This window comes from Lissotriton vulgaris, chromosome 6, assembly GCF_964263255.1.
Source record: "Lissotriton vulgaris chromosome 6, aLisVul1.2, whole genome shotgun sequence".
NCBI lineage: Eukaryota > Metazoa > Chordata > Amphibia > Caudata > Salamandridae > Lissotriton > Lissotriton vulgaris.
The window spans coordinates 899,365,681-899,383,624 of record NC_141694.1 but is presented as its reverse complement, the minus strand read 5'-3'; the positions used below and the strand labels follow the sequence as shown (position 1 = coordinate 899,383,624).

The following is a 17,944-nucleotide window of genomic DNA, read 5'->3' as shown; positions in this document are numbered from 1 at the left end:
AGTCACAGAGGGCCTGTTATCTTTGATTTGTGAGGAGAATGCCCCTCAGTCATATGGGTCATGGCTGAGAACCATAGCCAGTTGTACACGTTTCTGAGGAACTTTTTTCCAGTTAAAACACGGTGCTAGTGGAAAGGAAGCAACCCAAAATGGTTTACTAAAGTGTGTCGGGAAACTAAGTCTGCTCTGATCCTTACGATGAGAGAGCAACAGTCTATTGATTCAGGCCATCAGATGGTGTTATAAATTAGCGCTATTGAGTGCCAAAAAGGAATGGGAGCAGGGAATATTGGGAGGCTGTCTTAGATGCTGCCAAACCGAATGACCACCACTCTTTCTGGAACCTGGTAGCAACAGGTAGCAGGGATGGGTACAGCACCATTGAAATTAACATTGCAACAATTGATTGGGTGGCACACTATTCCAGTGTGTATACACAGAAGGGAGATCCGCAAGAGAGCATGGGGCGACAATTGGGCCTTGGGGAAATCTGCAAGCCCCAAATCACCTAAGGTGAGATGGTTAAGAGTGCCAAGATTGTCCCCCCAGGGTCCATCATCTATGCACAAGAAGAGGCATCCAAGAATATAAGTAGAAGAAATAACCTTTGCAATCAGGGGAATAATCCCCAATAAAGCCCCAGGGCCAGACAAATTCCTGGTGACTTATTCCTGCGTGAGAAACATCTTTGGAGTGCTTACTTTGCAGTGTTGTTTACAGCAATTCTGAAGGGGGTACCAATTCCACACACTTGGGCGGGGGCTGAGATAATCCCCATTTTTAAAAAGGGCTCAAGTACCTTGCCTGCAAATTATCGAGCAATAAACCTTATAGATAGTACGCAAAAGCTCTTTAGCAAGGTGAGCCTGGGTAGATTAAAGGATTGGCTAGATGACAACGAGATTTTGACATCCCTCAAAGCGGGCTTAAGAGAGTCCACAAGTACAATGGAGCAAGTGTTCCGTTTGTAAATGTTGTACTGGAAAATAGTTACAATGGGAGGGGGCGACTTTACCTCGTGTTCGTAGACTTACGCTCTGCCTTTGACCAAGATCAATGCTTTGGCATCCGAGATGGAGGTCCCAAGATATTTGTTAGACATCAAAGTTAGGCTGCATTATAACAACTATGCGCAGGACACGCTGGAGCAGGTGGACTAACTGATCCCATACTTGTAACTAGAGGAGTCAGACAGAGGTGTATTGGCCCCCATGCTGTATTATACGCTACATCAATGGCCTTGTCAAATTCCTGGATCAGTGTGATAACCATGAGCCCAGAATACCAAACATGAGCGTTCCTGCCCTCATGTTTGCTGATAACACCTTACAGGTCTCCAAAACCCCCATGGGACTCCATATCCTATTGGACTAGTTTGATTGTTTCTGCCGAATGAGGGGTCTGGAGATCAATGTGAGCAAAATTAAGTACATGGTCCTGAATGCTCAACCAGGGCTCATCCCGTTTAGCAGGGACCCCAGTGGAACTCATGCGTACAGTTGTGTATCTAGGCTTCACTCTAGTCAAACATCTGGGGTGGCAAGCTCACATAATGTAGCGACGATTAAAAATGAAGCAAGTAGTGGGTGGTGGCTTAAAGATGGCGTGCATCTCACAGTATCGACCTATCCTGCCAGCCATTCAGATCTATAAACCTAAGGCCTTGGGGACAGCTGTCTATGGTGCCGAGCTGTTGGGGCATCTGGGCACGACCTTATTGGCAATGGTGGGGAACCGCTTCATGCGCCAGTTGGTGGATGTACCTGTAAGCACGCCTTTGCTTCAACTTAGGCTGAACTTTGCTGTTAGAAACTCTCAGACAGACTTGCATTGCACCCCTTACTTTACTGGAGGAGGATCTGGGCTACCCCGAAGTTATCAGCCTATCGACAAGGGTTAGAGGAAATTTTCTCACATAGGGGCTTTTGCAGAATTCCATGGCTAAAGCATGTGAAAAGTACATGGTCAGAGATTGGTCTATGGAGTGCCCCGGACCAGGCGGGCACCATTTTCAAATCACTTATCAAGACTACATATTGACAACATAGAGATAGTCGCCTACACATAGTCGAACCATGGCTCTTCAGCAAATGCCTTTCTTACAGTTAAGGACTCTTTCAAGCAGTAGGACTTTCTGGATAAAATAGAACCCCCTCTAGCTAGGTGACTGTACTGGCAATTCCAGTATGGAACCTTGCCACTCCAGACATTCACTGCCAAGTGGGAGTGCACGTCACAGGTCAATGAGTCGCAGTGCTCATCCTGCTGGGACCGAAAAGAAACTATTGAGCACGTTATCTTCTTTTGTCTAACCTATGTGGCTCATAGGAGGTGCTGGATATTCCCGCTCTGTCGAAATTTGGGATTTAGGGAACACAATGAATCATCCAGGATTTGGAGACACAATACAAGTAGATCAATAGGTTCTGCTCTCTCTCATTTTCTGATGGGTGTGTGAAAAGTAAGGCATAAGATGAGCACTGCCCATGAAAACTTGTATAGAGGCCATCTGTAAAACAGGTATTGAAATAACAGAAGAAGAATAGGATGTGCAATACTTATTTGTAGATTATAGGAACCCTTTTAGAATATTTCTATATTTTAACCATTAGTGGCTGACCATCTATTTTGCTGTGTACAACTTATGTATAGCTGGATGTGCAGTTATAGGACTAGCTGGCTATGCTATAATGTTAAGGAAAAAATTCAGACAGGGAGATATCGGGTATTTCTTGATGTATTGCATAAAACTACCCTGTTGCTGGACCCTACCTAATAGTAAGGAGTCTTTGGCTATCCTACAACATTGCATTTTTTATATCATATATTTTACTTGGTTTTATTGTATGTTTTTTCTATCTCATGTGCTGTAATGGCTTACAGCCGAAAAAAAGTTTTATTGATTGATGGATTGTATTAAGAGAGATTTCTAAATATTCAAATTTCTATGTAATATTTGTACAAATAATCATAAGCTCGTGAATAAATGATAATTAAAATCAGTTCAGCCTTAAGCAGTACTATATGCTAATGTCTGACTCAAAAGATTTACTGTTGCACTGGTGAAATTGAGTTCATATTTCTTTTATTTACTTTTCTGAGTAATCAAGCATTTTTTAATTATTAGTATGTGGTTCTTTATAGGAGTTCTTTGCCTGATTTAAAATGAATACAGGCGTAATAGTTACACACTAATTGCTTTTTACTAACTTCTCCTTGGAGAAAAAAACATTTAGAACCAGATCAGCATTAAACTCTACCTGTCTGCATTTCTTTCACGGTAGATAATTCGTCCAAACATGTATAAGTACCAGGCATCAATAGATTTTTAAGCATTCAATTGTGATTTAATTTCTTATGTGAACTACACATTTCTATATTTTAGAATTATACTTGTTCATCCAACATAATTATCCTGTTTATGCATGCATTGTATTTTACTTTTTTGTCAACTCGTTTCGACTTCTGTATTGCACTGTAAGCCATTCACTATGTTTCAATGTATGGCCGTCTTTGTGCCCGAGATTAAAGTAATTTCTCCAAAAATACAGTGTAGTGACATTGACAGGCTTTTGGCCAACAGATGACTTCACAGGATTAGATGTCATCTGATCTATTAACTCTGGGAGATCATTTATACCTAGTACATCATCTATTAAAAGGGTGCTCTTCTTCCTCTAAGCAGCCATGCCCTTTTTCCTACACATTTATGGTGAGTTCTCAATCACACCTTTTCTAAGGGTTGGCTAAGCTAGTGAAACTAAAGTGTGGCTTGCCCCTCTTACAAAATGTTTATCAATGCTGTGTCAAGACATAGATAGTAGTGCTGATTAGCGAACAAAATGTTGTTGTACAAAATGAATAAAACAATTACTGCCAATCTTTATTAACATGAATCCTAGTCCTCTTGTCCCAGTCGTAATGTGAGAAGCCCACCTCCCACACATGACTTTAGTAACATAAAAACTAAAAGAATGGCAGTCCTCTCCTTATGTTGACAGATGAACCCATATGTACAGCTCCAATGTCCCCTCCCACCTTTAGTATGTAATAATGTATATCCTTTAGAGGTGGAACTCAATGGGGCAGGTGAATAAACTGGCCTGGAACAGGGAGGAGTATGATTCAGGATAATAAAGATTACTGGTAAGTAATTGTTTCATTACCCATCATCAGTCCTCCCCGTCCCAGTCTTAACATATTGTTGGGATCTACCAAGCACAATAATATGCACCAACATAAAGATAAATGCTTATGAGCAAATTTAATTGGAACATACAACAGTTACTACATTGCTGTATCACAGACCACTAAACCAAAGTTCTTCTTGGAAGACTAGGTCAAGTCTAGTCTGTAATATGTAATAAATGTCTGAGGGGTTCACCATGTGGCACTACCTGCCTCAGTCTAAAAAGCTGAAATCTCCCTTGTTGTTCAAGCTTGGACCTCCAGAGGAGGTTCTACGTCCTGCAAGTTTGGTAAATTGCCCTTTTCACCCAACTTTTCAGGTAGGGGTTGATACTTTCTTCCATCTGTTGGCTATCACAAATGAGACAAACACAATTTAGAAAGCCCAAAGAATGTTGTCTTCCCTAAATTTATGAGAAAACCTCTTCTCACATCCAGAGATGACAGAATCTCCGATCCTGAAGGAGATTTTAAAACTGAAAGGACTATCTTTGAGGATGAATGGTAGTTGAAATGTACTTTAGGAATAAACTTGGGATCCATCTTTAAAGATACCCTGTCACAGGAAAACATTAAGTCCGGATAACAGATTAGTAAGGCAGAAAGTTCTTCTAATCATCTGGTGGATGTAAAAGCAAAATGAAGGGCTATTTTTGATGACAACTACTGTAAACTAGCTTTTTCCAAAGCTCAAATGTAGGCCCTTGGAGACCCTTATGTACCTCAGACAAATCCCATGTTGGCGCTGCATTGTGAATAGCCAGCTTCTTGAGTCTAAAACTCCTGAGCAGGAGACTTACTAAGAACAGTAAAAAATGAAACTCCTCAGATGGGCCTCTGAATGCTCTGATCACAGCACTTGGGCAGTTAGGCTACCTGGAGCTAACAATTTTAAGAATCCATCCTTCAAACATTCTTTAATTTTGAAAGGATTTATGGGGTTAAGGTTTGTCGACCTCCCAACACACCAGGACTGGAAAGGTTCCCAGTATATTTTATATATTTTCAAAGTAGTATTCTTCCTAGTCTCTTCGATGCCTTTAGCTTCAAGTTGTGAAGTTACAGACAGAGCAGCATTGGAGCAACCTCCTCTGGTTCTGGGCAAATCACTTCCCCTCCCTGTTCCTAAAAATGAATGCAATCTTGTGTAATCTAATTGGTGCTCATATAAATATCTCCAATAGTTTCAGGTCAAGGACACACTGAAACTGCACACAAAAAAATCCCAATTTGTCTAAACCTACCCTCTCACTTCCTATACCAGTAGGTTCAACCATTTGAGAACCTGGAACCCAAGGTTGGGAGACCGAAGGGGAGGACACCATATGTTTTAGAAACCTGGGCATGGTCAGATTGCTGTAAAAAAAATTGAATGAAGGAGTGCTTCTACATTGTCTGATTTAATATTTTAGGTTCCTGAATTACCTTTTTTCACCAGAACTTTCCTAGAACCTTTTCCTGTGAATAAAAATTAATTGTATGGAAGTGTGATCAAAACAAATGTACATGACCTTTCAATATTTGCAAACAATTGATTTATGTAAACTTTTTGTTTCTTGCTATTGCTGTCCACCCAAATTGAATGTTTTTTCTCCTGTAGGCAATATACTATGTATTCGCTATTATTGGGATGGAAGCTTTCAAAGGGAAAATCACTTTTTTTGAAGAGAACTCCAAAGATCCTCAAGCTGAATATTGCGGTAACCCAGCTTTGCGTGACTCTGCATTCGCCAGAAGTAAATACTGCAGAAATAACTTCAATGACTTGGGATCTGCCTTCATTGTTCTGTTGGAGCTAACTGTTGTCAACCAGTGGCATGATATCCTTTCTCAGTTTAGTGTAATGTGTGTTACTGTAGGTAGCAGTATTCTGTTACCGAAGTTGAATCATGTTTGCTGTTAATAATAGGGAGCCTGATGTACAAAGTACTGGTCTCAAATTACTGGATACAAATTGCAACCAATATATTTTTATCTAGTGTGGAACTTTGTGACCATACTATGTATTAATAAGTTGGTTCGCAAAATTCTTATGCAATGCGAGTCGCAATCCAACCTACTGCATGAATATTCATGAAGAAGGTCGCTAATTGTGACTTAGTCTGATTTATATGTCATCTCTGTGATGGTGGTCTGTTGGGGTCAGCATACCACTGTGTCCGTGATTGCATTTAAATAAAGGAAACCTATTTAAATGCATTTCGTTTTGCATAAAAGAAGCTGGCCAATGTAAAAAAAAAAAGAAAACAATAGCACTTTGTATAAAAGGTTTGTTTGAAAGTTGCCAGTGGTTTTTTGGTCAACTGTCTGCCCCCCAACAATTGTTTTTTTTTTACATTCACAAAAGGGTCCTTTAGGGGCGAAAGGATTACCAACCCTACATAGAAGTTGATTGTTTTCAATGTTTTGTGACTGGATATAGTCGCAGAACATTGGGTAATGATTCCCAATTTGGAAGGGATGCCTACAACATACGCCATCGAAATTGCAGATCGCTGTCCATTACCAATTCCGTTTTAGGAGTCAGTAAAAGTTTACATGCTCAAAAAATGGGATTATTATATAGTAAAAACCTATTTTTGGTCTCAAACACACCTACTTTGCAAATTGTTTCCAACTTCAAAATACGTTTATACATCAGGCACTGGATCCCTTAAAGCACTTCAAACAGCATTTGCATAAATTAACAATTCAGTTAAGTGAGCTTCATATGCCATATTTAATTAAAATGATTGAGGAACACTGATTCCATACTCGGGGCACAATATTTGCTGAAATTGCAGAGGCTATAGAGAATTATTTTGAATAATTGTAAGTATGATGTGGAAAAAGATAGTATGGGGCAATGTTGGGATGTGTGCACCAGGAGCTAAATCCAATTACATGAAGATGGCAACCCAAAAATTTGGGATACTACCGCTGTACTGAAACACATGTCCCAACATTACATTATTGCTCCCACATGCCCAAAAGGAGTCATTTGTTTGTAACGATAACGTGTGCATTTTAAATGGATGCCACTCATGTAGTTGTGTATAACCTGAATTAAATGTATATATTATTCTCACAAGTGCCACAGAACTTAATACTTGATGAATAACAAACACTTTTGAAATATGCTTGTAAGACATATTCCTAAACAGCACATTTAACCATTCATAATCAGCCAGCTCATATTTGAATTTTTGGAAAACTTAAATTCACGTAATGAATTACCAGACCAGACATCTTTAACCTTAGCCATCCTCTCTGCAATTCATTTTTTCTAATATAGATTTATAGTATTACGTTTGACTACTTGGTTGCCCCAGAAAAGGGATTTGCAACTCAGTTCCACGTCTTTTTAAACGTTTTTGTATTTTTCAAATTTATTTAAGGTAATTCAACTTAAAACTAGAAAAAAGGGCATCAAAGCTTGGATAATGGCAAAATAAAAATGAAAATCTACTTTTTCCCAAAACTCTTGTTTGATGACCAGCATATCTCTGGCCGGCATACTTTGTTTGCATATGACCACAACTTTCTTGCATTTTGAATGATTCACTCTATATTGGTAGTCACTGATAGTGTTAGGTTGGCACTCGATTACTTCAGGTGGAAAACTGTCCCCTGGTGCAACGGATTGTCCTGATGTAGAGGTGGACGATGGTGGTAGTGAAATGAGCACAATGAAGGTAGATATACATAAAAAGTATATTTATTGATGAGTCGTCACACACAAACATGAAGCCACTGCTGTCTTCTTGTAAGGACACGCTCCAGCTGCTACACAGTGGAACGTTCCCTACACAAGTTTCTGCAGTGGAATCTTTGTACCAATATTCTGCATGCTGATGCTCCAGCCAGCTTACAGCCTGAGTATAACATAACATCTTGTAAAAGCAAACACAACAGATAAACAGCTCTAAATTCAATATAAATGATGAGCAAACTATATAAAATACATAAATAAATATAAAGCTAATAAACTACATAATAAATAAGCAAATGTATGTAATAAGCAATGTGTTCTAAATAGCATTTACCGATACATAAAACTTCATCAACAATACTTGACCATGTTCATGTACTATGTTATGCCTAGAACATACCAAGATGACCACTCTCTATTAGAAACATTACCTCAACTTCCAAGGTACATATCTTTCACAATTGATCTGCATGGGGTTCTGTCCCTTGTCCCCATTTCATGGACTGATTTTTCTAATAAATTAGTTTGACATTCAGGCACAAGCTTGATGGCTGAGCTGTCTTTTCACTCCGCACCCATGCTGTATCTCTTTGTACCTTTACAGTTTGACCTACATTCTAAGAATGTCCACCTACAACTCTCACTGCATTACCACACACTTTTTCCACTTTCACAAGTTCACCATAACTGGCATCCCCTTTCTTAACAAAAGTAGATTTTTTTTACTCTTATCAGATTTCCTACAGTGAAAGCCAGATGTCTTTTAGACCTTTTAACATCATATCTTTCTTTTATTTCCTTCTGTTTATTTTCCACTCTACTAAGTATAGCCCTATGGTCCACATTTTCCGTAAAAAAATTTGGGACCGTTTTTGGCTAACCAAGGTGGATAGAGCACCCATGTGGATTGACGTCCTCTCAGCTACTCCAAAGGGGACACTTTGGCGAGGGAATGTGGTGTAATACAATAGAACCACAACATACATTTTAAGGCTTCTTCTATTTCACAACTATATGTCCTGTTACAATGCCTCGCCCCATGGCACTGTACTTTTCCGACCAGATGTCTCTGTGGTCGCTTAACCCAGTTGTTTTACCTATTCTGTTTCCCCAGGTGTTCTCCAGAAGGTATACGTTTTTTTACCTAGGTGACAGGACCTTCTCTACACATACTCATACCATCTCCTCTAGAGTAGATGAGGATCCCCTGGTCCTGAAAAAATGCCAAGATCTAACCGGACAATTTAGATCATGAAACATGTCGACCAACTTCACCACGCACACATCACTCTGAGCTCAAGCAGGTATAATTTCCCCTCTTCAGCCATGACTCTTTAGTCAGTTGTTTTTATTTATAGCATAGGAACCCAGCAAATAAAACTTTTTTGGGGGGTAATCCAATAGCTATTTTCAAACCTCACCTTTCTCCTTCCATTGCTACTCACTACACATTCGCCCCACCACCATTTGTCATCTTTACGTCAGCAACTAGAGGAGATCTCCAGCAAAGAGCCCCCCCCCTGCGGGCCTGTTGGACAATGCAGCACCAGCCCAACGAGGAGCTGCCCCATGATGAAGCATGACACCATTTGGGATGTGTGAAGCCTCTTGCGCCTAATTGGAGCTATTCCCACTTCACCACTTCCTCTTCTGACGAATACCTAAGTCCTCTCTAAGGCTCTTGCGCCTAATTGGAGCTATTCCCACTTCACCACTTCCTCTTCCGACGAATGCCTAAGTCCTCTCTTTTGACCCCATCACCTCCTTCGGAACTGCATACCTTTGCTTCTGTCATTGTTACTTGGGGTCTGTATGCTGGACGTACCAAGCCTCTTTCCCTCCTTTAGAAGATAAGTGTTAGACCTGACATCATTGGCTTGAGTCTCTCCTCCATTTTTTCTGTTTGCCTCTACTGTTTTACGATGTTTTGCTGGTATATGCTTTGGGCGCGGTGTCACTGCTGATCAGTGCCACAGCGCAAGTGCTCCCTATGTTAAATTGATGTATCTATTGTATCCATGTTTGGCTTATTTGGTTTACTGTCAGACCCTAGTCTAGTGCACCAGGAGTGCCGGGGCTTGTAAATACAAATGCCGCTCGTGGGCTTGCAGCACGTGTTGTGCCACCCACAGGAGCGGCCTCGTAAAAGAATGTCTACGGGTCGGTCATTGCGAGACCCACGTGCAGCCTAGTGCTGTCGCGCAGGCTGCGCAAGTATACCTACTTGCCAGCCCCTCAAACCTTCCCTTGACTTCATGTTAGTCACCCCTACAGTAGGCCCGCGGGCAGGGTGCATTGTAAGTATAAGGTAGGACACGCCTGACCAAGTTGGCATGTCCTGATAGTGAATGACCACCATCTTCGTTCTTCACTATTGCGAGGTAGCCTGCTCTCCGTTGATTAGAATGGGCCGCCGGGATTATTAATGCTATGATCCTAGATGGCTCGGGGAGCATGGTGCAATGTCGAGTTTGGTATCCCTGAACTCTGGGTTTAATTACGCATCCGTTGGTGTGGATGGTTTTTGGACTCTGGGTTCGAAAATAGCACTTTTAGAAAGTGTCTATTTTCTTGTCTAACCATTTCTGGTTTCTGCTGGTCTTGCGTGTGTGTGACAGGAGCTGGGTGGCTCCACAGGTCTGGATGAGTCCGTGTGGGATGAGTGGGACATTACGTTGAGAGTAGGGGGAGAGTAGTTGTTGATAGCCGGCCCGGCCTGATACAATGCTGGCTCCACCTCCTGCCAAGCGGCTGATGGCTCTGTGCCTGCCATGGACGATCCTAGCCCCACCTCCTGCCAGGAGGCCGATAGCTCTGCTCCTGCCAGTGTCAATGCTGGCTCCACCTCCTGCCGGGCGTCTGAGGACCCAGCCCTGCTCAGTGAATAGGCCAGGTGCGTCTGCCTGGCCCCGCCCACAACAGACCCAGGATGTGGGGAAATCCCCTGCATGGACAAAGGGATCAAAGCCGGAAAGGGGTATAAGAGAAGGACCCCTGAACTAAGAAATCGGATCACTTCTGACAAGGAACCCTGTAACCAAGGACAAGAGGCCTGCTGATCTAAGGACTGCCTACCCCTTCTGCCAGTGTGCTGTTGTTGGGGGAATCCTGCAGTGCTTCTTTATTTTTGCCAAGGAACCAGGAGAGAGGAACTAGGTGTGTACTCTCACGCTTGCTAAGAAAATCTCCAAGGACTGGAAGAGTGCCAGTCTCCTGCTGAAGTCACAGGGCTAAAAGACTTCATCTGCTAAAAGTGCTACTTGCTGGGATCGTGAATCCAGCACCTCTGAAAGAACCAGCAACCTCGACGCCGACGGACGTCGCCGAATCCAGCTCGACGCAGTGGGTAACGGCCCCAGTGTCCCGCTTCCTCGACGACCGGCCGCCGGGCCCGACCGACGCCAGCAGCAACGCCAGTGAGTGGGAGTACGGCTCTAGCTCCAGAGGACCTCGTGTCTGCACCGCTGCTGATCGCATCAACTGTGTGCCCTCTCGACGCCGTGAGCGCTGCTCACCCTGTGCAACCGCACCATCGACGACGCCTGCTGAGGCCTGATCGACACCGAAGACGCGACGCCGGATTACTCGACGCCGCTGATCATCGGGTGCTTCATTTTCCTAAAGGTACTGTGTTGTTGGGGGTCCGTGTGACTCCGGGCTCGACGTAGCGCTCCTGGCAGTCAACGCCGAACTTTTGGATTAACTTTGCCTCGACGTCGGGTGGCCCCCGTGTGGGTTACCTCGTTGCTATGAACTGTATTGCCAAGAAGAAGATTTGCTTGATACTAAAGACTTTTGTGCTAAAGAAGAACCTACCTTTGAATTATCCCTTTTCCCTTCCCAGAGTATTTATTACGATTGTGTACAGTTTTGCCGTTATTTGGTCTTGTGCTAAGCCTTATATAAAAATACCTATTTTTATAATACTACGGTGTCGTGTCCATTTGTAGTGTATTCACTTTATTACTGTATGTGGTCATAATTGCTTAACACACAGCCTCTGAGATAAGCCTGTCTGCTCTGCCAAGCTACCAAGGGGGTGAGCAGGGGTTATCGAAGGGTGTGATCCCCTTGCCCTGACTAGAAAAGGTGTGTCCCTATTTGTCAGAAGTGTATACCTCTGCCAACTAGAGACAGCCGGTTCTAACAATAAGTATCAAATAAAATGTTCAGAATCAGAGAAGAATGAATCACATGTCCTGTTTTTTGCCAGGGTGTTACAATCTTGTGTTCTTGAAGCTCTCATTCACATTTAACTCAGGGTGCATTATATGTTGGTTCTCCGCTTTGTCGTTAGGTGAATAGCATCATCATTGTGTCTTTTATCACTTGAGTGTTTAGTCCTCCAAGTGATCTGAGTTCCTTCACCTGGCGGGAGACTGCTTACATTTTAGAGAATTGTGAATAGAGAGTAAATAGTGTCGAAAAGAGGTGATTAAAATTACCTCCATTCCTTGTTCGGTCCTTTATTTTAACAAGGAAGGGGCAATATTAAATGGGGTGAGCAGTGCTGTGGTGGATGTGTTATTGATCCACTGCACCTGGTGATAGGTCATGGTAGGTCGACATGTTTCGGGCCTTGATTGCCCGGACGGGTATGCGGGCCTTCTTCAGGACCAAAGTGAGCTGGGCACTTTTTAGGTCACTTGTAGGGGGTAAGCAAAACACTTATCCCCCTTCAACAGTGAGCTTATTCGCTCAACTTCTTATATGTGTTCTAGGTACTCCTTACGCAAGTGATAAAAGACCCAATGATGATGCTATTCACCTAACCGAAAGAGTGGAGATCCAACATATACCACACAGTTAAATGTGAATGAGGGTCTCAAGAACACAAGATCGTAGGACCCTGGCAAAAAAACAGGACATGATTCATTCTTCTCTGATTTTGACTGTACCTAATGGAAGCCGAATGAATCTCTGCTTCTGCCTTCCTCTTTGATTCAACCGATATCAAATAACATGCCCAAGTATTTATATTAGCATACAAAATGACCAAGCACTAGATGATATCAGTACAAAGTGAACAAAAATATTATTTATATTGTAGTAACAAATACAATGTCACAGGAATGGCTTCTCAAAAGTAAGCAATTTCAAAGACTTGATTGTAGATTAGTACGTTCTTCATTTTTCAAAATTCATTAAAACATGACATGATTGCTTGTCGCCAAGAGGTAACGTATTGGTCAGCTAATTGACAAGTGAATTGTTTGCAGTTGCTATGAGTGGCTTTTAACTTGGACATGGGAGTCAGGAATAAGCTTTTGTTGACTCAGAAAGTCCATGGATTGTACTGGATGTCCATTTTAATCTTTTGTTTTTTATTGTATGAAGGGTGCCATGGTTTAGTTTATCTGATGGCTGATTTTCTAGAGTGATGGCAAGACACAGTTCCTGCAGTAGGTAGTCGCTTTCTTCCCTAGGTGTTATGGAAAAACTAACAACTCAGTGAATCAAGGAGGCTGAGGGCACAGGGAAATCTATTGAAGAGCTGCTTTTATAATTGTGAATTTGGCGGGGAAAGCCATTTTGGGGAGGATCTCCCAATGGGTGGACGATAATCACATCCTGTCCGATATGCAAGCCGGGTTCCGTTCAGGTACAGGAACCATCGAACAGGTCTTCAGGCTCTTGCTAGTATACTGGAAGGTGGTGGTGCTGGGCAAAGGCAGTCTTTATTTGGCCTTTATTGACCTCAAGACTGCCTTTGACCTGGTACCTAGGGAGGAACTCTGGAGGGTCCTTTATGGTTTAGGGATGCCCCCGTACATATTAAACCTCCTTATTAACCTGCACACCAACACTTATGCCCAGGTCAGATGGGGGTTGAATGGGGAAAAGACCGACAAGATCAGGGTCGAGAGGGGAGTAAGGCAGGGTTGCGTTCTGGCCCCTACCTTATTCTCCCTCTACATTAACGGGGTGGTAGATCACCTATTGGCCGAACCAGCAGACGCTCCCACTCTGGGAGGTGTAAAAATTCCAACCTTGCTGTTCGCCGACGACACCCTCCTCATCTCTAAAACCCCCCAAGGTCTCCAGACACTGCTGAACCGCTTTCAGGACTTCTGCACCACTAAGGGCCTCGTTATCAATGTAGATAAGACTAAGTACCTAGTTATACATCCACCTCGCAAACTCGGCCGCCCTCCCATCCTGAACTCTATACCCCTAGAAAGAGTGGCAGAATTTGATTATCTGGGAATCCGACTGAACGATGTGATGAGCTGGACCGCCCACATTGACAAAATGACATTGGCCCACAAAAGGGTGGGTGGCGCCATTCTTAAGGAGTTTAACAACTCTTCAAAACATTGTGTTGCCCCTCTACTGGAGATATACAAAGCACGTGCGGTCCCTGCGTCACTCTATGGAGCGGAACTGTGGGGTTCGGGCAAAGTCGACTCACTGAGCAAGGCTGAAAATAAATTCATCAAGGATCTCCTTGCCATTCCATCGAGTAGCCCGACCATCCCAGTGCTCATGGACACTGGCTGCAAAGCCATAAGGGACCAGGCTCGGCTTCGACCCCTTTTGCTTTGGGCACGTCTGTGGAGGGTCCCGGAGCTAAAATCCTATGCCAATGGTCTGGCAGAGGTGATGCATTCTGACGGTTGGCGTAGCATCAAATGGCTGAAGGATATAAAACAACTTTTAGGGGACCTAGGCCTGGACTCATGCTGGCATAGCCACTCCGCTCCTCCGAAGGAGACCTTAAAAAAACTCTTCTGGGAGTGGGTCTGTACGAAGCGCTTGAGAAGCCAGCAGCACTGCAAAACCACCGCAGCTTTTCTGCTGTTAAAAGACGCTGTCATGTATGAGCCGTACATGGACATTATATCAGTGGCTATGGATAGGTCCCTGTACATTAAATTTCGGTTAGGAACCCTACCCTTGGCCGACTTCTGCTCGAGGTGGAATAAATCCCAGTCTACATCATGCTACTGTGCTCTTTGTCAAGACAAGCCAGAGACGGTGCCACATTTTCTTTTTGAATGCCCGGACTACGCTCGCCCCAGATCACGTTGGCTCGGTCCCATCTGCAGAGAACTGGGTACTCGTCAGCACTCCGTTGCATTCCGGATCCTCTTAACTAACACAGCCCCTCCCATTGTTTGTGCTGTCGCTAAGTTTTTAAAATGGGCTTGGTTGATTAGAATTAGAAGACTGTCCATATCAATTTAATTCTCTTTTTATCTAATTTATGCTGACCTAATGTGTTTTATCCTTTTACTAAATGTACAGTCTTACTTTTTTCGACATGCTGTTTTTATCTTTTGTACTGCTTTTATGATATGTGCATATCGAAATAAAGCATCAATCAATCAATAATTGTGAAATGTGACAGCAGGTGGATTATCGGTTGGAAAATGGCCATTAGCTACTTTTCGATTATGGATTTCTAAATTGTTTGAGCTTTCGGCCCTTTTTATTGCGTTTAAAGGAATTGTTTGGAGTTTGAGCTGGAATAAACCAGTAGGAGTTCTGGGAAGTTAAAAAATTATGGTCTTACTGGAACCCAAGCAGATTTATATTACAGTCCCCTGAGAGAATTATTTCAGTTGGCAGGGGCCCATCTAGAAGGTCAATGATCTAATTCTTTACATGATCAATGGATTTTTGTGTGGATGTTGCTTTTGCTGGTATGTAAGTGTTCTTGAAGGACACCGTAAGCATTTGTGGACCTTGTCTAAGGATGGTTTGAACAATTTTCAGGCCTCCCCATGTTGTTGGTTTCATTGTATGAATGCCATTTAGGATGGCCAGGATATAAATTTCTAGTCCCCGCTACGTCTGCTATAAATAGCTATGTTTGCTGCAGACGTAGAAAAGCTGATGTACCTGGGAGCATAGGCACCAACTGTACCCAGGTTTCTGGCAGTAACATGATCTGAAATGATGCATAAGATGTTCTAAAGTCTTTCTATCTGCAAGTTTATCTATCCGGCCATTGACATTCCATGAGCACATTGTGAGCTTCCCTATTTGTGATGTATGTGATGGTTTCAGCCTCTGAGCCAGTCCATGCTTGCTCTCTGGGTTTATTCTGGGCTCCAGAAATCCAACTCCAGTCATTATCCTTTGGTGATGGCCTTTTGGCTGTCTGGCCGGATAGTGGGTTGTGTATGTTGGGAGACTTCAGAGACTTGCTAAAGGCATTTCTTAAAACAGAGCATGTATATGTCAAATGATGTCTTGATTCCTTGTGCCCATGGCTAGAAAATGCGGATAGGATTGTTTGCTGTGATGATATTACATATCTTGCCTTAAGCCAATACCTTTTTTGTTTTGACGATTGACATCCAAGAGACCTTAGTAGTTTCATTAGGATATTCTGGAGAGGGAGCGATGAACTCTATGAAAGCGATGTCGTTCATATACAGATTTGCTTGTTTCTGGGTTTTGGCTCAATAGGTGGAGGATGTTTCCTCGATTCAGTATGTTGAAATGTCCTCTTAATTGGTACTCTGTGTACATTAGAATCTGGTCAGCGTTTGTACCTGAGGGCAGAGCCTGAGAGATGGCGATGCTGTACTGGTCGCTCTGAGCCAGATGAAACTGAAGTCCAGGAGCAGGAGAGTGGTTAACATCTTGCTCATGGGTTCCTTGTAATTATGAATGTCAGTATTTGTTTGGTGCAGTCTTGGAGTGCAGCTGTAACTTGGAGAGGCCTTTGTGCCATTAGATTTGTGTGAAGAAAGCAATGGCATAGCTTTCTTAGTGGCTGTCACTGCTTTTTGATATCTTAGATTGCAATGTGATGAGTCAGATACATTCATTTTAGTCCTCTTGCTGATTGTTTTTGTGAAATTTAGTCTGCAAGGGGGGAGAATCCTCTGTTTTTGCAGCAGTGCATGCAGCCAGCAGATTTCCTGTACGGGACTGATCTGTTGCAGCATCTTCTTCCAGAGTTGGAGGTTCTATAGTGTTGCATTTCCTGCAAGGATTGAATTTTGACTGACTAGACCATATTCAATGTCATTTGTATGTTGGATTGTGATGTTCTCTGAGCCACTATTTCTGCGCAAGTTAGGATTTGAGTTTTTTAAGAAAGATTAGATATTACTGCGCGCCACAGGTTTGGACTTCTTCCGTGCTTTGCGGTGGTATTTCCTGCAGGGACCATCTGTCAGCTGATCGGAGGTAGCATATGTCTCCTGTCTATCACCCGAGGTGTTCTTCTCGTGTCTAGGACTGGCGCCTTCTGTGAAAATGCGATTCGTTGACATTCCCTAGTTGCTCATCGCCAGAATATTGGTGTTTAAAGGTATTTGAGGTACAGGAGAGACATGGGTCGAGCTGTTGCTGAGTGAGTGTCATTGACTCAGGTCCAAGGCAAAGTGCATCTTGCGAGGTCTTCTATAGTGTATGGATAGCTGAGATGGCATCTAAGTTGGATGTCTTGGTCTGCCTTTCAGTTTGCAGTGTTTTCTTGAATTCATCAAGAAGATCGCTGAAGGCTATAGGTAATGATTCCAGCTTGTCCAAAACTGGAGAGCGGCTGCAGATGGGTCGTATAGTTTCAGCAGTTTTCTGAGTGTTTATAATAAGGTTTTTTGGGTCAACTATTTTTTGGACTATGCCAGAGATAAGTACTGAGATGGTGTTTAACCCCTTCCAAGCTCATGACGAGCTCAGCTCGTCATGCAGTACACTGGTCGTGTGCTTATGACGAGCTGAGCTCGTCATGAATAATGGGATTCAAAAAAGCTCAGCACCCAGCGGGAATTGCCTTAGCAGTCAAGGTGTTAATAGCGTGATCTGGGTGTCCATGTTCATGGACTGATAATTGAGGGCCACAATTGTTGATTGCAGGGATCTTAGAAGGGTGGCCCAAAAGTCATTATTCTTATTGGCTTTGTGGGTGGTGCTGGCTGGACCTGATCCATGAGTCATAGACGGTGTGAACTTAAGGGGATCCGACAGATCGCTGTACAAGGTGATCATTGCTACCCATTCAGCTGGGGTAAGCAAGAGTGTTTCATGGACCTGGGATCCGTAGGAGCTCAGTGAGTTGGTTGTAGACACTGGTTTTGTTAAGATGGTTGAGTGACTTCCGCA

General features: G+C 42.9%; 1 protein-coding gene across 1 annotated transcript in view; it reads left to right on the top strand.

Annotated features, from left to right (window-relative positions):
* LOC147708131 (two pore calcium channel protein 1-like) overlaps positions 1-17,944 on the top strand; it is a 531,957-nt gene that overhangs the window by 450,572 nt on the left and 63,441 nt on the right. The window contains exon 15 of the mRNA XM_086926891.1: positions 5,789-6,008. Coding sequence (XP_086783017.1) covers positions 5,789-6,008 — 220 coding nt within the window. The remainder of the gene's footprint in view (positions 1-5,788; positions 6,009-17,944) is intronic.